The sequence below is a fragment of the Porites lutea genome, chromosome 8 (genome assembly GCF_958299795.1).
Source record: "Porites lutea chromosome 8, jaPorLute2.1, whole genome shotgun sequence".
NCBI lineage: Eukaryota > Metazoa > Cnidaria > Anthozoa > Scleractinia > Poritidae > Porites > Porites lutea.
The window spans coordinates 33,482,606-33,507,060 of record NC_133208.1 but is presented as its reverse complement, the minus strand read 5'-3'; the positions used below and the strand labels follow the sequence as shown (position 1 = coordinate 33,507,060).

Here is a 24,455-nt window from a genome sequence, read left to right as displayed (position 1 = left end):
TAGTACATGGTATTCTATATAATTATTAATGCATTTCATTTATACGATATTCTAACGAAAAGAGCGAACGAAAAACACACAATTAAAATATCGGAGTTCATATTTTTTGTCTGGATACTTTTATTTGACTCGTAGGACAATTTTGTCCATGTCAAGCTCACTTACGGTTGGCTGTTTGCCAAGTTGGATCTTGACCCTGTGACATGAAAACACAGCAAAATTCAAAGATGTAAGTTTAGATAACAGAGCTCGGAAATCGAGCTTGAAATGTGCCTCAAAGAAAACAAGGACAATTTAAGAACGATAATCTGCAAAATTTTGGTTGCTAAACGCAACAAATCTGATTGAAATGAAAGTTAAATACTCACGTTTTCGCCACAACGCCAAACAGCCCAGTTTCACGTCGCCGACGGGACCACGACGGTTAAACCACGACGGCAAGGTGGTGAGCAGGAGCATGCGCAATATCCAACAAATGATGATGTCACGTCCGGTTGAAGTTGCCGTCGCCCCGAAAACGTCTCTATCTTAGGTTCCCTATAGTCTCCCACGCAGCCTTTCTTGTCTCGTCGCACAACGCTCCTCTCTTTGCGTGACGAGACGAAAACTGGGAGACCATTGATAAAATGGTAAACGATAACGCTCTGTTTTGAAGTGCGAAGCCTATTTTTCACTAGGACATTGCCTATAATTTTTCCATTCGAAGGGAAAAAGCATCGCATAAAAAACGTCGATAGTTACAAGACGATTGTGCCTGCAACGGCTTGTCGCTCAAAATATCCATTCCGGTCCATTCCGAGAGGAATGCCGCGCGCTGAAGTGACAAAATATCTTAAAAACTTTTGTCAATGTTTTTCAAAGAGTATTTCATGACTAACCTGTGACTATTTGAAATAACCTAATAATCGCTAGCCACATAAGTAGTACCATGTTTGGGCTGGCTCTTTGTGTTCGCTGAATCCCTTTTAGATCGATCCCGCCTCGGCAGCGTGAAGAACCCACTAGGGTAGACGCAGCCGTTTCAGGGGGCGGATCTAGGGGGAGGGTGCAGGGGGTGCGCACCCCCCCCCCCCGAGATGACCTGCGGTTTTCTAATACAAGTGGTATTCTGCAAAAACAAAAAAAAAAACACCGAGTGGTTTATTGGTGTTGAAGTAGAGCAAGAGACGAGTGCACCCCCTCCTAAAAAAATTCCTTGATCCGCCCCTGCGTTTATATCTCGTCACGCAAAGACGAGACAAAAACGTTTACTATTGTGGCCCGTGGGCACTGAGGCGGCGTTTTAATGTTTTTGTTTTGTTTTGTTGTTTTTTTGGCGGTTATTATCTATGCATGTACACATTTATATCACACAGACTGCGGAGTCTAATGCTGTGAGCTTTTTGCCGAAGTTTGGGCTTTCACTTTGTAAAGAGATTGAAGGGGCCTCCAGTTAGGCGTTAGAAAAGCGGGGGTTACGTGAACGTGACTGTTCTCGGATTCTGCTAATTTAAAGCAAATTTATAATGCTGATCTAGCCTGCGTAGCAAGCGTTTCTGTGCGGTTTAGGAGCAAAGAACGAGGAACAAGAGTCAAAGACCGCGCGAAAAATGACGCAATTAAAAGAGCGGGGAGGGGTGGGGTTTTCTTCCTTCCCCTCCCCCTTCGCCCCCTTTCATTTTTTGGCTCTCCTTTCATTTCTCTCGCGGTCAAAACCGAAATCCTGTTCCTCGGTCTGTTTTTTGGCTCCGAAACTAAACGGAAACGCTTGCTACGCAGGCTATTGTTGATGGGGCTCGCTGAATGCATAAAGATTACGCTTCTTTCCCTTATCATTTTGTTTTTTCACCAGCACCAACAAAGAAAGCACGTAAACCAAGGAAAACCCAATCACCACCCCAGCCAGTTTTGTGCTTTAAAAAGGGCCCCCAGAAGTCCTTGCACGACATAACGTCATCGTCGAAAAATAAAAGAGGAAGCGGAAATGCGAGGAAATTTCCAAGAAGTCTGCCTCGAACGTGTTTCGTCTGATTCCTCAAGGTTCGTGGGTAATAACAAATGCTGAAAAAAAGGTTAAAGCGTATCGTCGGTCAAAGATGTCTTCTCCAGGACAAGGAAAAGGTAACAAGCGAAAATCAAAGGGAAGGGGAGGTACAGGAAGAGGAAGAGGGCGACAACAGCTGCCATCGACAACACCAGGAAGAAGTCAAGACGCCGCGAAGCTTCCTGATGAAAAGAGTGCGGATGAAGGACAGTTAGCTGGGGCAAGCTGTATAAGTTCTAATTCAGCAACACCTGCTAGTTTTTCAGATTCAAAAGCCCAGTCCGAGGATAAAAGCGGGCGGGAGAGCCGGTCTAAGACAGATTCCAGTTTTAAGGCTTCGTCAACGCCTACAGCTCCTGTAAAGACGAAAGAGACCACAAGTCCTGTAGAACATCGTGAGACGCTGCAGAAATCAAGCCGTCCTTCTCCTAAAACAAATGAGCCGGGAAAATCAATGCAACAGTCATGTTCAGTAAAAGCTATTAAGGCAGGAAAGTCACCTTCATCATCTCCATCGTCTTCATCATCTGCCAGTAGAGGTAAACTTATTTTAATAGACCTTGTCACGGTTTTCGACGCCATCTTGACGATCGAGTAGGCAAAACGGTGCGAAATTACAGTGTTTGTATGAGAATCTAATGTCGAATATTTTCCATAAAACGGCTGTTCTGAAAAAAATATCAATTGTAAACTAAAGCTTCAAAGCAATTCTGGGGGCGTACCTGTACTTAAATTTCTCCAGACGCTTGCTTTAGATTTTCCATATATTTGTCTGTAATTTTCCCGGGACTTTCTTACAGACAAATGTATGGAAAATTTTAAAAAGTGGCTCTAAGTCTTCTGGTGCATGTAACTCCCCCAAATTTTTTTCAGTAGAATCCTTAGGAGTGAAGCTTTAGTTTACAGATCATATTTTTTTCAGAAGAGTCGTTTTACGGAAATTATTTGACATTAGATTCTCACACAAACACTTTCTCACGCACTTGCCTACTCGTCAAGATCGCATCGAAAACCGTGACAAGGTCTATTTTAAAGAAAAAAATAACCCTAATCCTATCTCCTAGTGGGTAACACCTGACAATGATGGATCGATCTCATTCAAGCACATACACCGTCTATTTAGCCGGTGTGACAGGAGCTAGTATAAAGAATTTATTTTTCGTTAAATACCTAACTGGCTTCTGGCACTGTTTTCCTTACCCTTTTTTTATGGCTCAAATAGAGCGTTTTCACATGATGTCATGGTGGCCATATGGGTGTTCCAAAACAATAAAACGGCGGCCATGTTGATGTTCCAAACCAATCCTGTGGGAGTTGAACTCTTTTCTTATGTAAACGCTTTCTTTTGTTCCCATAAATTTTCATAGACGCCGTGGCCACATGAGTGAAAATGCTCTATTGTGAAATCTCTTTATTCTTTTAAATTTTTAACTAAGAGTCTAAAAGTTAGTATCTCTTTTGAGTAGAGCATCCCCTATATTTTTATACATACCAGTAAATGCAGTAATACCGGGGTCTGTGGTCTGTGTAATTGGAAGTAATAGTTTAACTTTTTCCTTCTGGTCCTTAGCTATTTATATATAGTGATGTAAAACTACAGTAAAAGCATGTTTGGCATAAACTTATTAAGGTTAGCTACTTCTATATTGGTAATGCATTGTACTGCATACTAATTACTAAGAGCCGAGTATCAAATAATACTTACTTATAGCCAGTGGCCAATTAAATGCAATGTGTAGTTCCAAAAAATATCCATACCCCCCCCCCCCCTGACGGAGGGCAATGGAAGTTCAGAGGGGAGGTGGAGTCCAAAAGGAGGCAATTTCCGAGAGGGTGGGAGTAGCCTCTCGAGGCTTTTGTCTGGGGGCTCTGAGTAAGATTGATGAGCAAGCTATGAGCTAAGTGGCGGATCCAGGGAAGGGGGCCCTCCCTTATTTGTGGACCAAACTGAGGCCCAAAGGGCCAAAAAATTATTTTTGGAGACCGCCCCTCCCCTTATCGAAGGGTCTAGATGAGCAACCCCCCTGATCTCAAGCTCTGGATCCGGCACTGCATTATCTTACTTTTGAATGGTCTTTCAAAGCAAAAAGTATTGTTTTCATCCACAATCTGTTATTTGCGGTTGGCTGAGTGCTTTTTTCATGGCTTGCATGATAGTTTATGTAAGACTATTGTTGGCAACTAATGAATAAACTTCCGGTTATCCATCTGTTGCTTTGTTACACAATATATTGTGGTATTCAATGTAATGTGGTCACCAGGGTTGTCAGAAGGTTTTGAAGTAGATGGCCTGAATGTAAGCTGCCAGTCCAGGGATATTTTATTTAAAAAATGCCATTCATGAAGAAATGCCAAGCAAATGACAACCCTGGGTCATGTTCTAATAAACCTTCTTCTAACATGTTTTTAACTGAAAGGAAGCAGAGCTGTAGCTAGGTGGGGGGGGGGGGGGGGAGGGGGCAGCTGCCCCCCTTGGACCTGTTATGCCAGACACATCAAGTCTCTGGATGGAGATGTTTTCTTTAGACTTAGATATTTTGATTATAGTGTCTTGCCATTTTCATATTTGAGGTCGATTTTTCAGAGACATCTCAAGACAAGTGCTGAAAATAGTGTTGCGGAGCCTCCATATTTGAAAATTGTCTGGGGTAGGATACCCCCGCACTCCCTACAAGGCTCATGCCTTCAGCACTAGCGATAATACCCCCCCCCCCCTCCGTTACAAAAAACCTAGCTACGGCCCTGGGAAGTAATTGAAGTTCATTTGGTCTGAGAGATGGCATCACTCTGTAAGGCAAAAAAATTATTATTTGAGATTATTTGACACTGCATTAATATAAATATTGAGATTTTTTCTCTCTTTAGCGTGGAAACAATGACAGGCTTTCGCATAAAAGTATAGTGCAAAGGCATTTTTGACAGAAATATTCTTCCTGGGGGTACCCAACAAAGTTGGAAAATTACAGAAATTCCAGGGGGTGGGAGGCGGGTATGACAAGCATCCTGTGAAATGAAAATTCCAGCGGGGTGAGGGTCTAAAAAAAAAGTGCCCTCCATGGGGGAGGAAAGGGGGGAGGTATGGATGTTTCTTGGAACTACACATCAATATATCTTTTATTGATACAGTAGACCAGCCTTTGAAGAAGGCTCCGACCATTGCAAGTGATACTACTGCTGATGATGAAAGAGATGTTAAATTAACAACCAAGTTTGGTTCTAGTTTGACTTCTGAAGGTAAAGACTTGAATTTTTAACTTGTCTTTGAATGAAATGTCAATTAACTTGTGAACGTTACAAATGTGCCTGTTTGATAGATTTCAGAAACTTTCTGTTACCATTAGTAAATCTGCATTCTTTTCTACTCACCATGACGACCATGAGGTTACCACAATTAAGTTGTGGATTTTTTCTTCAGGGCCCAACCAATACTGACTCAATACCCAATGACTTGATATAGCAGAAAAAGGAAGGTGCTGCCCCCCCGGGGGGAGGGGTACTCAACTAATGTTTATACGGGGAGGTTCAGCCTGAAGGTCAAACCCTTTACCCTTTTAAATACCATTTTTCACAAAAAAGGTGCCCCTTCTGTATACCTTCTATTGACAAATGGTACCCTTTCACATACCTTGTTTAGAACTTTGCATCCCTTTTAACTGCTGTAAATGCACTGTCTTGTAAATAGGAATCAATCATAAAAATAGAACGTTTTTTCAATGTTTAAAAGCCTTAAAATTCATCTGTTAGCCCTTTGGGCCCTTTCACAGACCCAAATGACAGATTTCCCTATTCTTTTATATACTTCAGCTGGTGAAATTCCTACCCTTTGTTATACCTGAAGCCTGAAAAAGATACCCCTTTTGGGTGGAGCCTCCCTGTATAGGCCATTATAGGGAGTTCCCCCCCCATGGGTGCTGCCCTTGCCTTTATAACGATTAGACCTCTGTATGGCTCAGATTACAATGTAGAATTGGGCATAACACAGTGCCCTTGATTTAGTTAATTTCATGCAAAATATTACATTGACAATTGGATAAAGTAGGTAAGCTTAAGTATCACTGATGTATCATTCTTACCTATTTTATCAAAGCCCACCAAACTCAAGGAGCTTACCATCGTCCTAAAAGGCCTGACTATGGCACTGAAGGCAAACCTATTGCATTAAGAGCAAACTCTTACCCCATTAAGATCTCAACTGGGCTTTCTGATCTGTATCACTATGATGTGGACATAACACCAAGCAGCAGTAATGTTAAAGAGAAAAGAGAAGTTGTCAATGAGATCATTAGAAAGTACAAAGATATAACATTCCAAGGTCATGTACCTGCTTTTGATGGGAAGAAGAACTTATACAGTAGAATTAGACTTCCTGTGGGAAATGGACAAGGAGTGGTAAGCAAAGTTTATTACTAGTACGCATTGACCTCACCAACACTTTGAGCTCTTTAGCTCACCCCAAGAGTGCGTCTGATTTATTACAAGCAGTAGAGTGATCAAGCCAAAAATTTGTAGGCCCGGGCCTACGCTGTCTATGGGCTGGCTATACTCATGATTATTAACAGAAACTCATGAGGGCCAGGGTTGAAACTCACAACTCTCATATGTTTGCTTTGTCCGACGGCTCGTGAACCCACGCAGGGTACTCCCATACATTACCTATACGGGTATGTGCCGCCCAACGGGGTCGTGATTTTGAAGCTCCTGATTTAGAACGGGGTATCCATTTCAGAGGCGTTTTCTAGAACGGGGTATAATATTTCGAACGCACGAAAGCTCCAGTTTTGTAAGGAGCCATTTGAAATTATTCAAGGACAGATTGCTTTTTAAAAATACGGTTCAGTGCGTTAACAAGCAAACTGTTGTACTCTTGTTGCACCCTATAGAACGGAGTATAAAAATTGGCCCATTTCTAGAACGGGGTATCAATTTTAGGGGAAATTTTTTTTAGAACGGGGTGCCAATTTTGAGTCCCGGGCGGCACATACCCACCCAAAAAATACCCAAGTGCCCCCCCCCCCCCCCGGGCTCGTGAATGACGTAATGAAATTTTATTCCAGGTAATTGATAGCTTACAACTGAGACGACGGGTACGAAAACGTCACCAAAGATGAACTCGCGATGCTTCGAAAATTATCCGGCACTAGTATATTCGATCTCTTTTTGTCCGTCAAATGTTCGCCTTGCTCTTGGACAAAACACAGGTCAGCCAGGCTCTGTGATAGTGCCACAGTACAGTTGCAGTAAAATTACAGTGTTTGTATGGGGTAAAAAGGGGCTCCTAAAATTTCTAGGAAATACTACATAAAGATCAATGAAACTTACTCTGCAGTTAGTTGTTGCTACCAAAGTTAGATACCACTGCTGGAAATAGATGGTTTTCACTGTGACGTCATCAAATTGTAAAGTCAAAATAGCGGGGTTTTACGAATTCTTATTTACACTAGGTTGAAGATAAACAAAAAGTAAATCTTTGTACAAGTTTCCATTTCCGTAGCATGTTTCATTCCGAAAATACAGCAATTTGAACTTCCGAGTTTTCACAGTGCTTGACACCAAAATAGGAATACTGTCTCGTTGAAAAAAAGTCTCTCCTCTTGATTTTCAGCAGTATATATAACCACTTCAAGTATTAGAAGATATGTTTATGCGTACGTATGCTAGTTCTCGAGTGAAAAGAAATAGCTTTCATAGAAAAAGTGAACTCCAGATGTTTTTGTTGATTTCCGGCGGCCATATTGGTGCACCAAAACGGTGCACGGCGTATCCATACAAAGCTCTACAAAGGTGAGTGAAACGCTTCTGCAAATAACTCAAAGGCCACAAAGCCCTGAGACTTGAACAAATTGTTTATGTATTAGTCTTTTATAACATTTCATTTTCTTGGCTTCTTCCACTGGACGGTTGGTTTCCAATGTAATTTTTGTTGCGTGACAGTGAAAACGGTCTATACATTTGCTAGAGGACTATATTTGTTCACTTGAGACAAACGCGACTGGCCCAACCAAACTACATGTTCCAGTGCAAGCGTGAAAATGAGAAAAAAAGCACGTGCATCACGCTTTTTTTAAATAAACAATCGAAGTAAGTGTGATGGTGTGATGCACATTCCAAGCAGATGTTTTGCTAATCTGTAAAATTGTTGTTTGTTGTTAATGTTGTCGCTGTCGTCGTAGTCAATTAAGCTTTTGCGCTTTGAAAATTGGACCTTTCCGAGAGTTAAAAAAAATTGCAAAATGGAAACATCACCTTTTACATGTTTCTTTCCTTTTTTCTTATTTTCACGCGTGCACAGGAACTTGTAGTTTGCTTGGGCCAGTCGCATTTGTCTCAAGTGAACAATAGCCCTCCAGCAAATGTATTTCCAGCAGGGGTGGCTAACTTTGGTAAAGCTATGTATCGGTCCCTAGAAAGGTCAACCCAGGACACCCGGGATGGATTTTTTGATGCACAGTGCCCAGGCGTCATTTTCTTGGCCGCGCGTTGATCTGGCCCGGCTACTTCGGCGCGCATATTCTCGGCCTTTTTGGATTACATCCTTCGAGTTTGTCAAAGTCTGCGGGATTCGTTTTTCTATCTGGGAAAGCTTCATTGGTTTCTATATCTGCTGCTATCCTATTACTACGATCCTTGCATGTTTATTTTCTGTTGGAGTTCGCATTTCGTGGAAAAAATTGTGTTGAATGAGAGCATGGCGGGCAAGATGGCATCTCGTGTCTCCTACCTTGCATATTATTATTGTAAATAGAGTGAATTTGAACAAATTATCAGGAAACTTCGTTGGAGCATTGAGGACAACAACAACTAACTGCAGAGTTAGTTTCATTGATCTTTACGCAGTATTTCCTAGAAATTTTAGGATCGTATTTTTACCCCATACAAACGCTGTAATTTTACTGGAACCGTACTGTGGCACTATCACAGAGCCTGGGTTACCTCTGGACAAAAGCGTGGGGAAATGGAGTACGAGGAACGTATTAAAATTTTGAACTGGCCCACCTTAGAGAAGCGGAGACACTTCATTTCATTCTAGAATGCTATAACATTGTTTTTGGCTTAAATAGCCTGAAGTTTAGTAGTTTTGAACTCGCCTAAGATAAAAGGATACGACCTAACCACTCTTTTAAATTAGGCGTGAAAAATGCAAGGGTTAACCCTATGAATATTCCTTCTTTTTTCGCATAGTGAAAGAATGGAATAATTTACCGCAGTGTGTGGTTGAAACATCCAGAATCTTTAAAACTGTTTAAAGCGAGGTTAAAGTCTTTTTTGAATATGTGGATATGTAAATAGTGATTTTTAACGTATTTTTTATTCCTTTTTTAGGAAACGTTATAGGGTTGACCTCGTGTTTCTTTTTCGCGATGTATTTTTTATTTTTATTTTCTTATCTTTAAACGTTCGAAAACGTCATGAATAAACCAGTATTGTTTATTGTTTATGTTAGCAAATGTTTCTGGAGTTGAATTTTGAAGACTTTATCGAGGTTCAGGAAAAGAAAAAGAAAGTAGTTGTCTTGTCGTTTCGCCCTCCACAACCGAAACGTCAAATTAGGCTTTAACTCACGTCAAAGTCGTGCAATGACGGCAAAGAAATGTACAAAAAAGTTTGAAAATACTCTGTTCATATTCTTCTTTTTCTTCTTTTTTCGAATATGAAGCCTGAACTCAGTGTCAAGTTAACCGGTGAAGATGGTGGTAAGGACAGACATTTTAAGGTTGGTTTTTCACTGGCGTATATTGCTCGATTCAAAAAAGTACTTCTTCTTTGAGCTTCTTTTGCATGGCAAATGCATGGTAATAAAACAAGTACATTGCTAAATATTCTTATCTTTCAGAGGCGATTTCTCTCTGCGTCTTATTTATTTTGTAACTAATTGACAGCATGTGAATATTGTTTACTATAAATCTATAAATCTCTGTTGAATGATCCTTAATATCTGTGAAACGGTGGTACGTACGAACTTGTCTATTCTAGTAATAGATCTGCATAAGCTGAGAAATTATCTCTACGTAGACTGAAACAGCAAAGCCCCTCTTTTTTGCGCACTCAGGGGATGGGGGTGTAATATTGGGGTTAGCGTGAGTATCTCCCTTCCGGCTTATCTCTTCTCTCTTCCGGCTTCACCTTACCGGACTAGCCTGCAGAAATTGTATTTAGGTCTAACATTTCTACAGTTTTTAGCACACTAGAAAACTTATATTGACGTTGATTTCTTATTACAGAAAATCCCACGCCTTCATCCGGTCGTTGCTAAGTAACTGTAAATTCCTGTTTTATAAATGTAGAAAAGATATGGCGGGGTGGAGAATTTTCGAGCTGCATGAATTTTTCGTCAAAATTTCCCTTTTTTCTTTAGTTAATTTTCCCTTGCATGTATTTTTTTGTACTTAGCCCACTTCGGCCTCCCTTATGATTTTTCGATAGGTCCGTCCCTGATGCTTATCCTTCGATCACGCATCCTTTTCGGTTATTATCTAATTTAATCTTATTACTAGTCTAATTTTTCATTTAATTCCCGAATTTCTTTGTAACTCATTTATATTTCAGGTCATCCTCGGAGACCCAGGGGCAGATAGTGGGGGCGAGGGAAAGTCTAAACGGGCGGAAAAATATGGCACGAAGAAAAGTGAAGAACGGCGAGAAGAGCCCCTGGGGACAATGGGCGCGATCCATTCAACCAAAATTTCCGGAAATTTCGGTCCAAAACTCAATGGATCGGTTCGGTCCAACCGGAAAAGTTTCGAAAAAACGGGTCCACCTTTTGAGGTGGTCCTCTTTTCCCGGTCGGACCGGTTGGAATTTTGGTTGAATGGATCGCGCCCAATGTCTTACCAGACCAGTTCCAAACGGGCGCCGCCGTTCTGACTTCTGATTGGTGCCAGAAAACGTTTGTGTTTTTCTGTCCAATCAGAAGGTAGAACGGCGGGGACCGTTTGGAACTGGTCTTGTAAGACATTGTCCCCAGGGGCTCTTCTCGCCGTTCTTTACTTTTCTTCGTTCCATATATATTTTTCCGCCCGTTTAGACTTTCCCTCGCCCCCACTATCTGCCCCTGGGTCTCCGAGGATGATTTCAGTTCGATTTAGTGGTGTAAACACCACCCGCTCAGGTCTGCAATTGCTAATTGCGGGCTGTTCAGTAGCTTTCGGCTTAAAAACTGAATTCTCAAAAACTATTAGAAATTGTCCGTTGGATTTCTGGAGGGTTAACTGTTGAACTTATTTACCAAAAACACTGTTTCTCTCGCCTCTTTCTCGCCAGGTGAAAGTCCAGTTTGCTGGGCAAGTGAGTTTATATGAGTTGAAAAAGTTCTTAGATGGTGAGGGCAATGGACAAGCCCCTCAAAAGGCTATTCAAGCTTTAGACATCATAATGCGTCAAGGGATGCCGTCTCTTAAATTCATGCCAGTTGGGAGATCATTCTTTCCTATAGTCGATGGATTTGCCTGTCCTTTGGGGGAAGGTTGTGAGGTGCGGTTTGGTTTCTATCAGTCTGTCAGGCATTCGGAGTGGAAGGTACCACTATTAAACATTGATGGTAAGTAGTTCCTTGCAAGGAGCCGTATTCATTTTTAAACAGTACATTAAAACGTAGCGACTAGGAACCTGGATTTTCCCAAGTTAGTCTAGCAGGTTCTTATAAAATGGCAGTTAGAACAAGTTTAGGCTATTTAGGTTCTTTAATAGGTTCTTATATATTCCCGAAGAAAAAAATATATTATTGAAGAGTGAACACTAATAATTCTTGGTCATATAATTTGTATACTGTATTTAATTTGCAATTGTATCAATAACAATTTTATTTGATTTTAACATTGGCATTTACATTGCAGTTGGATTGATAAGGCACTTATATCTCCATAGAGGATTCTGAATGTTGACTGTATCTTATTTGCCCAAGTCTACAGAATTTTTTCATAGATTTTAGAAAATAAGAACCTCTTTCAAATTTTAGACTTAACAGATTCTTATATAGAGGGGGCTTAACTGGCAAATTTTAGCCAAACAGGTTCTTAAAATTCAAGTTCTTATTGGTCGCGGAGTTTTACTGTACTCAACCTTTCCGACTCCCTCTACCCCTCCCCTTACTGGAGTCATGATGAGGTGGCCCAGTTTGAGGCATCCTTGGAGACCCAAGGGCGGTGAGTCGGGTCGATAAAATGTTCGTGGTGAAAGTTACAGTAAACTTTCCCCACGAACATTTTATCGACCCGACTAACCGCCCCTGGGTCTCCGAGGATGAGTTTGAGGAACTTGGTCGTAGGTTGCACAGAAAGATAATTAACTTAAATGCGGAGTCTACATAATTGTTGCTTAGGTTTTGTACGTCTTTTAGTTTAGTAATACCTTATTAATTGTTTATCCCCTTTTTTAGTATCTGCCAAAGGATTCTCAAAGACTCAACCAGTAGCTGAATTAGTCTCGGAGGTTTTTAGGCTAAAACCAGGCGAACTTGAGAACCCCGCGAGACTAAGAAAGTTGAACTGGGACAAGTTTGTTCAAGTTATTAAAGGTATATGTCAGTTGCGGAACGGTATCCTTTTGATGATAATTAAAAAAACGGTCAACGGATAATTCTGAAATAAAAACGTTGAATTCAGAAGTCGTATTTACATGCAGTTATGCACTTAAAGCTTTCAAAATGGAACAAGGACTTAATTTTACTTACCTTCTATGCTTTACTGCACTCATGTGGTAGCATATACAAAAAGTTACGTGAAAGATAAGGAAAGATGGGAAATTTTAAACTCGGTAATGAATAAAAAGACGTAGCTCGCGAAGGTGATTTCATCTTCGTCATTATGAACTTGTAATAATAACAAGCAAACAAACAAGAAATCACCTCTTCTGGCAAAGACGATTCATTAAATTCGATACGACATTCATTGAGGATTTTTTCACTTTTCCAAAATTCTACTTCCCAGTCTTGTCCACCATCACATATTTTGCTCATACATTCCGAAATTGCATCTTCGTGTAGCCTTATGGCGAATAAAAGCACACTGAGGCCGACGGAACCGTGATTCATGTCTCTTAGCGATACTGTATTCCCTTTACAAAATGCTTTTTGTGATTTAATTTCGTCTTTGTAATATGTTGCATTTTTTTGCTTTCTACCACTTAGGGCTTCGTGTTGAAACCAACCATCTTCCCTACAAAAGAAAATACACAGTGTGGGGCGTGACAAAGGATTCGGCAGATAAGCGACAGTTTGAAATCGATGACAAAGACAGTGGAAAGAAATATAAACTAACTGTGGCTGAGTATTTTAAAGAAACTTACAAGATGCAGCTAAGGTGCACATTTGCTGTTTTTGTGTGATTTATAGAGACTTTATAGAATCACCTTTACTACAAACGTCAATGCACACCAAGTGATTAAGATTTTTCTTTTACTTGTCGTTTAATGTTCATAAGGCCAAGGCCAAGGCCAAATGTCGAACTTTTTATGAGACGAATCGAATTATAATTTGAGTAGACCTAAATTAAGTTAAGTTCGTCTTTTGGGTCAGACGTCGAACTAATAGTCGAACCAATCAGACAACAAATGGGACCAGGGGGTCTCAAATACCGGATTGTGATTGCTTGAATTTTCTGCCGAAATTTATTGGGTTTTCAGCTGCTTTAAACCGCCGCCCGGTTAGCTCAGTTGGAAGAGCGCCGGTCTGCTGAGCGGGAGGTCGTGCGTTCAAACCCCGGCCGGACCATCAACCAAGGCCTTTAAAGACCTGGTGAGATCATGCTAGCTGTGACTAAAACCCCTTTCTCAGTTCAGATGATCGTGTCATTGGGCGGTGGCGTTAAGCCGTTGGCCTTGTCTCCTTCATCCTTGTACTCCAGTTGGAAGGGGACGTGAAAGAACCCGTGCATTGTTCGAAAAGAGTAGGGGACGTAGGCCCCAATGTCATGGTCTATCTGACTTATGCCATCATCGGTCTGGTTGGGCGAGGTGTGATCAAAGCATGGACTGAAGTGGCTGCAAGAGTGCGCCTTTACATGCTGCCGTCCGATCTCACCTCTCTGGTTCCTCCGCAATTTAACCACTGGCTGCAAGTGAGGAAAGCTGGCATCATATGTTTTTTTTTTTAATATTTCAATCAGTATAGTGAAAAATAAGGGCGACATCAATCAGGAGGGTCAACAAACGTTCAACCACTTTCAGACATCCCGGGAACGTTCACATAATTTAGGCCATACACCATAATAAAATGCAAAGTTTATTTTTCAAATTCACAATCTGCTAAACATTTCTTTTCTAGGACGGGCAGATTATCGGCCGCTTTTTTGGGAAATGATCCTGCGCTCCTCCGAGTGTGTGGCGGAAATCGAGCTCGGAAAAAAAAAACATTTAAAGCGTATGCACCAAGTACAACGACTGATATCGACAGGTTGACGAGATATTCATAACTGGATAACAGACGAGCGCATAATTTAAAGTGTTTACGTGTACGTGTAGCACAAAGACTGTGAAAAAAATGTTTACAGCTATTTCGAGAAAGGTTGTCAGAAAAAGTGCACGCGACAATCCCGAAAGGTGTTGTGGGTGGTTTTGAGTTCACTGTTCTTCCAAAAAAAAATGAAAGAATAGATCGAGCGACCATGGACGTATGTTTGTGAGTGCTAAAAGAAGGCAGCAAAACTATGTTCGTCATATATGTTTAACTAACGATCTGAGGAAAAAAGTGCCCATGAAATGGTAAAATTTCAACACGTGGTCAGGGAAAGCTTCCAAGTGTCCCTTCAAAGCCTCTTTTAAAAAGCTTTTAAAAAATATCATTAAAACACTTTAGTATTCATTCAAAATATTTCCCCAATTCTGATTGGCTAAAGGCGCAGGCATAATTCACAATGACCAGTTACTGATGACCAAATTTGGAAGAATTTTGTGTTTAACGAGGAAGTGGTGTCAAAAATGCAGCCCGCTACTGGTTCACTGGTTAAGGCACCGTTACCGAGAAGACCTGGAGACGAGGTTGAGTTGTTTTGGTTGTGAAAACAAAAATGGCGGTCAACTTCTCTCGTTTCAAGAGTAAGAACTACAGCTGGAACTATTGTAGGTGAAATAATAGCTAAAAACATGGCAAAAACAGCAAGAAGACAACTCGGAGGGCGACATCTGCTATTTGGAGAATACAGTTTGCGGAGCTGGACAAACCTAAACGTACACTATCGAAAATGAACTTAACATCGATGCAGGTAAGCATGTTTTAGCTAGCTTCGGCCTCGGTGGATAACACCCTTCATGTCGTACTCAGCCTCATTCATTAATTGCTAGCTTTCAAAACACACTTTTTTCATAGCCATTTGCTTTTTAAAAACAACGCGTTACTCCTAGGTAAATTCCCTGGTACGGTTCCTCGAAAAATTTATAACTTTCATTGTCTTGAGACACCGGCAAAGAATTTTCAATTAAGACTTTTTTACTGGATTTAACTCTTGGCCTCCGGAAACGGGGCGAAGTATTAGATGTCCTAAGAACAGTGGTTTAAGGGTATATCCCAAACAAGTTTAACTATGAAAGAATAGGTTCAGGTTTTTATCTTACTTATCTAAAACGTCCTAATTTAAAGTAAGACACTTGAAACGAATACCTGCCATTAATACTTACCATGCACTATCATAATCAATGGCCGTTGCTTCTAGATACGCTCATCTGCCTTGTTTGACAGCCGGACCAAAGAAAGACCGTTATCTACCTATGGATGTGTGCACAGTTATACCTTCTCCGAGAAAACAATTAACTGAAGAGCAGACTTCAAACATGATTAGGAAAACTGCGCGCCCTGCACCCGAACGACAACAAAACATTGACGAATGGGTAGGCTTTTTTTTGCCAAGTTTCTATTGTCTTATAGAAGCGCGTGCGGGTTTGAGAGGCAACAAAACTTGTCAAATATAATAGGGCTAAAGAATACCAAGCGAGACTGGCACTAGTGCATTGAAAAGGCTTATTCCTTCCTTGTCCCTTCCAGTTTCCAGTGACATTTTGACACGAGGAACAGTTTTCAGGTAGTGGGCGAGGTAGAGGGCAGATTGAGGTATTTGAAAAGGTGCGTACAGGCTCTCCCGTTCTCTCCTCCAGCCGTTTTTCGCTCGTTCGTTATTTCACTGCTCGCTTGCTTTTTTCGCTCGTCCGCACAGAGCCTGGTGCAGGCTAGTGTATCCCACGCATATAATAGAGGTGATAACTTTTTTTCGGTGTAAATCTATAAAACCAAATATTTTATGATTTCAATTTGTGTCATTTTTACTTTGTTAGGCTTATGAAAGGGCTAAACTAAGCGATGAAGGCAAATTCAAAGGAAAGCGAATATTTTGAACTGATTGATGTTTGCTGTATGTTTCATGTTTTTAGCAAATTAAGACGAGGATTTTCTTTTTCCAAACCCACACAGACTAAGACGTACGTGGAATTCAGCACCGAGTACTTAGAGAAGGAGTTCGGAATCTCTGTACACTCTGAAATGGTCAAAGTGGAAGGCCGTGTGTTATCAGCGCCTCATCTTTCTCTTGGGCCGCAAGATGAAGTACTGACCCCTCAAAAGGGAGGATGGGATTTACGCGGCAAACATTTGCACAGTGGAGCTCAGTTAAGTGTCTGGACCGTGGCGTGCTTTGCCTTGGAGCCTAATCAGCACAATGATGGTTTGCTGAGGAAGTTTGTCAAGGCATTGACCAACATGTCGTGTCGGGAAGGAATGAAAATGACAGAACCAGGTGATTGGGGATACTTCAGAAGCAGACATGAGGTAAAATAGATTTTTTGGGGGCATTTCTTGATACTGTTGAAATCTCTTTAAGTTAGCTTTTACGTTTGTGGTGACTGTTATTTGGTGTCTTGATATTTGCATCAAATCGTTATTTTCAAGAAACGGAGAGACATCCAAACGATGTTGACTTCAGTGGTGTCTCCTGTCACAGGATGGTCCAGGTTTTTTTGTGTCGCGTCCTATACTCTTTACTGTATTTTCCATTGTGACCTTACGATAGCGTGCACTCACGTTTACTTTAACAATTATTTTCTCGCCCTTATTTCACTCTGAGTGTACTTTTGTCGCCTTTATACGCCTTTGTTTTGGACCCCGTAGAGGCGTGGTGGCCGAGCGGTTAGCACCTCAAACTTCGGATCTGTAGGTCCCGATCCACTGTCTTCCTTCACGTAGGATGGACAAGCACCCAATCCAGGGGGGTAGCAGTATTAATACTCCTTACCTAGGTGCTTCTTGCTACTGAAACCGAGATATGTACACATGTGAGCCTCCTCAGCTCTTCCTTTTGGCTTGTGTGCGCCTTTATCTTATACCTCTTTCGGTTGCTATTTCATTCATTCTTGTTTGTCTGTTTGCCGGTTTTAGATAGCAGGTTCATTTCGTGAGTGGAAGCAGAAATTTCCAGACCTACAGCTTGTCATGGTTATTGTTCCAATGAAGAATAATAAAGAAATTTATGCTGAAGTCAAACGAGTGGGTGACAACGTGCTTGGAATTCCTACCCAATGTGTCAAGATCAAACAGGTTGAAGGTGCCAAAGCGCAAGTCTGTGCCAACCTGTCGATGAAGATTAATGCAAAACTAGGAGGAGTGAACCATGTTATTCATCCTTCAGTCAAGTCACTTGTGTTCAAACAACCTGTTATTATATTTGGCGCTGATGTAACTCACCCCTCTCCTACAGAAAATGGAATTCCATCAATCGCTGCTGTGGTGGCCAGTATGGACGTCAATGCTGCAAAATATCATGCGCGAGTTCGGGTACAGAAACACGAGAGGTCTGGAGGTGCACAGGAGATTATCAAAGATCTAGCCGTCATGGTGAAAGAGTTGCTTGTTGATTTCTATAAAGAAACTAAAGGATGGAAGCCTAAGCGTATCATATTCTACAGAGACGGGGTAAGCGAAGGGCAGTTTGATCAAGTGTTTGTTCATGAAGTGCGCGCTGTGCAAGAGGCCTGCGAAATGCTTGATAAAGAGTATCACCCACAAATCACATTCATTGTGGTTCAGAAGAGACACCACACGAGGTTGTTTTGTGAAGACATACGAGATGCTTCTGGGGAAGAGCAAAATGTCCCACCAGGCACCACTGTGGATAAAGGAATCACCCATCCCTATGAGTTTGATTTTTATTTGTGCAGCCATTACGGAATTAAGGTAGGCTGTCAACTTATCTTAAAGATCAGAATTTGAATGGGCCTTTTCCACTTGTCTGTTTTGTTTTCGCAATGTATTTTCTTTTTAAAAAATAGAAAGTCGGCTTGTCAAAGTGAATATATCAAATTTCGAAAGAGAATTTTCCCTTGGTTCCTAGCAAGCGGTCTACAGACCTTTCCCACATTCTCTTTTGACTCCGGTGCCCGGGCACACACGATGAAACGAGGTTGGCAATATCATACAAACTCGCACCGTATTTTGCTGTGAGTTGGTACCTTTTTTTATGAGAATGCGGGAACGATTTCAATTATTGACCAGAAAACCTCTTTGAAACAAAATAAATTGCTTAATATTGGCTATTTGAGTGAATGCAAAGAAATAAATAATCGATACGAAATTTAATGTGAAAACGGCGCTTTTGACCTTCTGACCGGTTTTCGGTCTGTTTTTCGATATGTAAGGTACCTTAATTAAATCTATATCATAGTTAAGTTTTGTGGTTAAAACTTCAAATTAATTTACTACAACAAACTATATATAAAAACAGAAAAAACCTCTGTGTAAGTTGTCAGTTGGTGGTACTGTTTGTTGGTTTGTCTTTTCATTTTTTACCAAATAATAGTTTTCTGTGATTTTCAGTCTGGGATTTTCGAAGTTCATTAACTAAAAGCGTTTTTTTTCCTTGTCTTCTTCCTTGTGTCATATTAGGGGACAAGCCGACCAACACACTATCACGTTTTATACGACGAAAACGGTTTTAAGGCTGACGGGCTTCAAAAGCTCACATATCAACTGTGCCACGTTTACGCCCGATGCCCGCGGAGTGTTTCCATGCCAGCCCCCGCATTTTATGCCCATTTGGTAGCCTTCCGTGCCAGATACCACGTGACTTATGGAAGGTGAGAGGCGTAATAATAACAACAGGAGGAAATGGTAATAGCATTTTAGCTGCCTATTTGCACCCTACCTTACATCAGATCAACCGGTAATTCTTGAAGCTGACACTTGATATATTTTAAGAACTCTCGTCTTAAACGATTACTGATTACTGTTGTTTGTTCTCTACCTAGGGACGGTAAAGCTATTGATTTGGAGACGTCAGCCAAAGCCATAGAAGTTAACGACAAAATGAAGCAGTCGATGTACTTCGCTTGAGCATCTAAACGACAGCAAAGCTACCCGATTGTTGCTGAATTTCTCTTGAAATCGTTGCTTGTTCCCTCGTCAAGGGTAACCCCAGGACATAAGGCTAAAGTTAATGAGAAACTAGAATCCCTGTTTTGGGGTTAGTTTTTACTTAGTAAAAAGCTAAGGTTAAATTAAGGAGTACGGACGAGATCAAGGCAATAACGCTCTTGCTCCAACGGAGTAACAGAAGGTCAAAACGCGCGTGATTAGATTGCGTTCTGTATATTCCATTTATTCCTAGTGTCGATCTTAGTGGAAGTCCAAACTACTATTGCTGGCTACATACGAGCATTCTGGAGATTAGGATTGCGGGCCCCTGTAGTCGCCCGCAAAAATGTTCAATATAGACACTCAAGCAACCTTGTTCCCAGGCTCTATCTTCTTCCCGTGCCCTAAGAAGAGAGACACTCTGGATGAATGAGAAATGCTTTTCAAACTTTGCTATTCCCTTGCTGTCTATCAAAAACAGTTCAATTTGCAACAAGTTCCGTTTAACCCACACACTACTCGTCAAAGTTGACCTATTCATCTTCACTATACTTTCGAATTTCCATGAGCCTAAAAAAAAAAAAAAAAAAAATTAAGAAATGTTGTTCGAGTTTATGTGGATCTTGATCGGAAACGCTTTCAAATTTGGATAGAGTGCGACCTCGAGATAGCCAATAGCAGAGATCCCTGATGGAAAAAGAGAAGAAAAGAAAAACATTTCAGCCGTGTAGCAAGGGATTTTGACACTAAGGGCCCGCTGAATATTGATTGACCATAAATGTTCAAGAAGTTCTTCGTTTTCAAAAACGTCGACAACTAGATGAGGCCAAGAGCTACCCTTAACTTAATAATAATAATAATAATAATAATAATAATAATAATAATAATAATAATAATAATAATAATAATAATAATAATTGAGCTGATGCAGAAGTCGGTCATCTCAAACACTTTAAACATTGCCAGAACATTTAAGATAAATACTTAGTCAGGGCGCTAAGGACTCCAGTTTTTAGGTTTTTGATTTTTTCTCTAGAAATCTAGAAACACAAGCTTACTGATGTTTTTACTGAGATTTTTTTAGAGCATTAGGGTTTTACAGAGTATAAGAACTTAATAATATTTTAAATTGGCTTTTTAAGTAGAGAGGTTCATATCATTATGTATATTAGGATCGTATTAGGTTTCGTACCGACCTTTTTTTTTACTTCTAAGTATAGGCTCTCAAGTGGTGTAGGTTACGCTATGCGCCTTATACTACTCATAATGTGGACAGCATTCCAAAGTTTCATACTGCGACATAATAATAATAATAATAAGAAGAAGAAGAAGAAGAAGAAGAAGAAGAAGAAGAAGAAGAAGAAGAAGAAGAAGAAGAAGAAGAAGAGAAGAAGAAGAAGAAGAAACCAATCTTTATTTAAGTGTCAGAACAATAGAATATTTACAGTTTTAAACTATATCGTATTGTTTACAAATTAAAAACTAAACATATGTCCACGATAGAAAACTAATTACAATTGTGAATAATTTTAAAAAAGTGGAAAAAGGAAAATCAAGCATAATAATAATAATAACTTTATTTATATAGCGCTTAATCAATAATTGCTCCAAGCGCTTAACAATGCCAAATTAAATAAAAACAAGACTAAAGGGTACATATACGAAAAATAATTATTTAAGAGTTCAAACTAATATATACTATTCTTTACAATAGTTCAAAGGTGTGTAGTTATCAAATAATATTAATATGAAATACTTTAAATGTCCAATTAATCGTAAGTACTATAACATATACAAATAATAAAATATATATTTATATATACAACTAATCTAATTCGTAGGCTGGTTTAAATAGGTGAGTCTTCAGAGCTCCCTTAAAAGCATTTTCACTTGCAGACTGTCTTACCTCTAAAGGAAGGTCATTCCAGAGCCTTGGGCCTGCGATGGAAAAGCCCTATCACCTTACGATCTATTGTTGGTCTTACCAACCTCAAGGTAATTCTGCGCAGGAGACCTAAGTGATCTATTATAGGTCCTGTAATTAAGCAATTCTGAGATGTAAGAAGGCGATTGACCATTAAGTCTTTTGTACACTTGTTAAGTAATAAAATCTTAAATATAATTCTTTGATTTGTCGGTAACCAACGAACTAGACTGTAGAGAACGGGTGAAATATGATCAAATTTCCGGGATAAAGTAACAATTCTAGCAGCAGTGAGTTGAAGTAACTTTAATCGGTTCAATTTATAAGCGGGTAGTCCATAAAGTGATGAGTTGCAGTGCCAGTTGGAGCTAACAAACGTGTGGATCAAAATCTCTGTTAAGTTTATGTCTCCTGGCATTCCTTGCAGTCAGAAAAAATCGTTCTAGTCTTTTGAAGACTTAAAAGGCAGTCGCAGGTAGCTGACATCATATCTTTACTCGACCGCCAATGGAAACGCTCGCAGAACTCATCATGCCATATATTTTATTGCTGTTCATTAAAGTAATTAGCTTAGAAAAATGTCGCGGACTGTATTACTCTATATGCAACAATGGCCATTATGGCAATTGTATTGTTACAAGAAATCTGTTTTGTTGTCATTGAACACTGAATTAATTAGCACATTGTAAAGTTATAACAGAATATTTGTTTTTTCAGATAATGTAATAAACGTTTTCGAATTTCTGTCTGTAGTCCTCCCGCCCGGGCGTACTCCGGATTTATAGTGACGGGGAGGAGAGAATGGTGAAACATCATGAAAACCCTCCGAAATCCCTCGAATGTAAAGAACAACCCAAAGATTTGCCTGAAAAGAAATTAAAAACCCTAAAAAAAAAAATTTCAAATGGCAGAACCTATCGTGAATGGACTGGACGTTTGGAACATGCAACTACCTTTTAAACAAATGTAGAGGTACGATGCAACAACTGCAAACTGATACTTACGGCGATCGAAAAGAATGACAAAAAATAGGCAGTGTATGACTACATGTGCCTAGTGATATGAAAAATAGTATCATCTGCAATGACTACATGGCACAACAACAACAAGAAACTTTATTGTGAAATAAGTATCAACTGTAACAATTCATAATTGAACAAAATATCACCTTTGTCTCCTAGCCCAAATAATTTCTGATGATTACTAGAAATACGTATCTCGCAATAACCCTCGCGAAACTCGGTTTGGTAACGGCACTCAAGTTAAGCCCTGTCGGTCGGGGTTAAGAACTGGATGGGTGACCAACCGCGAATATCGTCTTAAAGGTCCGTACGTTGTTCTTTCTTTTCTTCTTCTTCTTTTTTGCGTATTATGTGATCCCGGGGGGGGGGGGGGGGGGGGGGGCACTTGGGTATTTTTTGTGCGGGTATGTGCCGCCCAGGACTCCAAATTGGCACCCCGTTCTAAAACAGATTTCCCCTAAAATTGGTACCCCGTTCTAGAAATGGGCCAATTTTTTATACCCCGCTCTAGAATTCGCCCTAAAACTGATACCCCGTTCTAGAAATGGGCCAATTTTTTATACTCCGTTCTAGAAAGTTTGTAAATTGAAATAGCCCTGTTTTTAAAAAAAGATATTACTTTATTTGTTCGACTTATACATCAAATAAATGTTTCTTCATAATCATCCGGAGTACGTTTCCTGTGCATGTGGATACACTGTGCGGTTAATTATGACGCAAAATCTCTCACCACGCACAGAACCACGCTCCTAAGATAACGATTTTCCTTCTCCTCCTCCATCCCTTTCTTTTGAGTCCATCTCCATCTCCCTCGGGTACATTATGGACTTGTTCCAGACTTCCGCACCCCTATTTATCCAAGATGGCGGAGTCAGCGCTCGTGTCTCGCGCCAAAATGCCTGCCCTGCACGCTAAAACACAGGGTGCAACAAGAGTACAACAGTTTGCTTGTTAACGCATTGAACCGTATTTTTAAAAGCATTCTGTCCTTGAATAATTTCAAATGGCTACTTACAAAACTGGAGCTTTCGTGCGTTCGAAATATTACACCCCGTTCCAGAAAACCCTTCTGAAATGGATACCCCGTTCTAAATCAGGAGCTTCAAAAACACGACCCCGTTGGGCGGCACATACCCGTATAGATAATGTATGGGAGTACCCCCCCCCCCCCCCCGGGTATGTGATGTTATTGTTAACAGTGTATTGAAAAGCAGATTAAGCATTATTTCGGCGTCCGGATTTAGAAAAAGACAAAAACAAAGAACAAATATGGCCCGGTGCAGTTCGCCTGAAAATTATTATGGAAATTCCATCTTCTGTAGAAGTTACTGATCGCTAAACAAGGCATATAACGACAGGATTCGGCAGGAAACGCTCATCCACGGCCACTGATCGAGGGAAGAATCATCAATACTTTCTTCAGTTTCTTCACCGATAAAGCAAGAAAATTCTCGAGAAATCCCTTCATGTTGCTTTTAAGATCAAATTCTTTGAAAATCCACCGAAAGTTGAGCCTGGCTCTATTTATCGTACTAGGATTGACGGTGCTATAAAGAGAGTATGGTGTGTCGAATCTGTTCGAGTTTATATACATTGTTTAACTAAAGGACATTATAAATTATTTGTGAAGTGAATTTCTCATAACTAAAAAAAATTGCTCCCGCCCCAGTCTCTTTGCGGTTTTTCTGCCCTCCCGCGTTTATTACTTAGCGCGCCCAACCAAAACCGCCATGCTACGCAGGCTAAATACTTAAGCACACGTCAACTCCGCGGTATCTACCCAACGCATGCACACAACAATATCACCCCGGCGGTGGCAGCCAGGTCCCCATTAGGACTAATCAGTATGGCTGATAGCCCCAGGTTGCAATCATCGACCTCGACGTTTACTACCGAGGCGAGTGCTTGAAAAAGCACTCCTTTAAGCGCCAGCTCCACCGTAGCCAGATTGGTGTTGTTTAGGTATCTTAACTTGCAAGTGACCTCGAGCTAGCCAATGACAAATGAAAAAGAAGAAAAGAAAAGAAGAGAAAAGAAAAAAAAAAGGAAAAGAGAAAATAAAATAAAAAACTTTTCAGTCATATATTAATTTTAACATGGCGATATGTAATCTTTTGACGCCTCAACTGGGGCACTTTGTAATTCTGAGCACTTGAAAATGAA

The 24,455-nt window shown here is 40.4% G+C and overlaps 1 protein-coding gene across 1 annotated transcript; it reads left to right on the top strand.

Moving 5' to 3' along the window:
- Positions 1–1,899: 1,899 nt before the first annotated feature.
- LOC140945936 (protein argonaute-2-like) lies at positions 1,900–22,014 on the top strand. The gene is made up of 12 exons (XM_073394997.1): positions 1,900–2,562; positions 5,150–5,257; positions 6,111–6,412; positions 9,678–9,734; positions 11,282–11,558; positions 12,396–12,533; positions 13,146–13,317; positions 15,664–15,838; positions 16,416–16,769; positions 17,376–18,170; positions 18,879–19,069; positions 19,241–22,014. The coding sequence occupies exons 1-12, from the start codon at positions 2,076–2,078 to the stop codon at positions 19,323–19,325; spliced, it is 3,141 nt and encodes a 1,046-aa protein (XP_073251098.1). The 5' UTR covers positions 1,900–2,075; the 3' UTR covers positions 19,326–22,014.
- The last annotated feature ends 2,441 nt before the right edge of the window (positions 22,015–24,455 follow it).

What these genes read in the sequence shown, in the direction of transcription:
- LOC140945936 (XM_073394997.1), top strand. Translation starts at nt 2,076, where the DNA reads ATGTCTTCTCCAGGACAAGGAAAAGGTAACAAGCGAAAATCAAAGGGA. An exon ending in AACAAAACATTGACGAATGG is followed by an intron (nt 15,839 to 16,415) that starts GTAGGCTTTTTT and finishes AAACCCACACAG; the next exon opens with ACTAAGACGTACGTGGAATT. An exon ending in TACCACGTGACTTATGGAAG is followed by an intron (nt 19,070 to 19,240) that starts GTGAGAGGCGTA and finishes TTCTCTACCTAG; the next exon opens with GGACGGTAAAGCTATTGATT.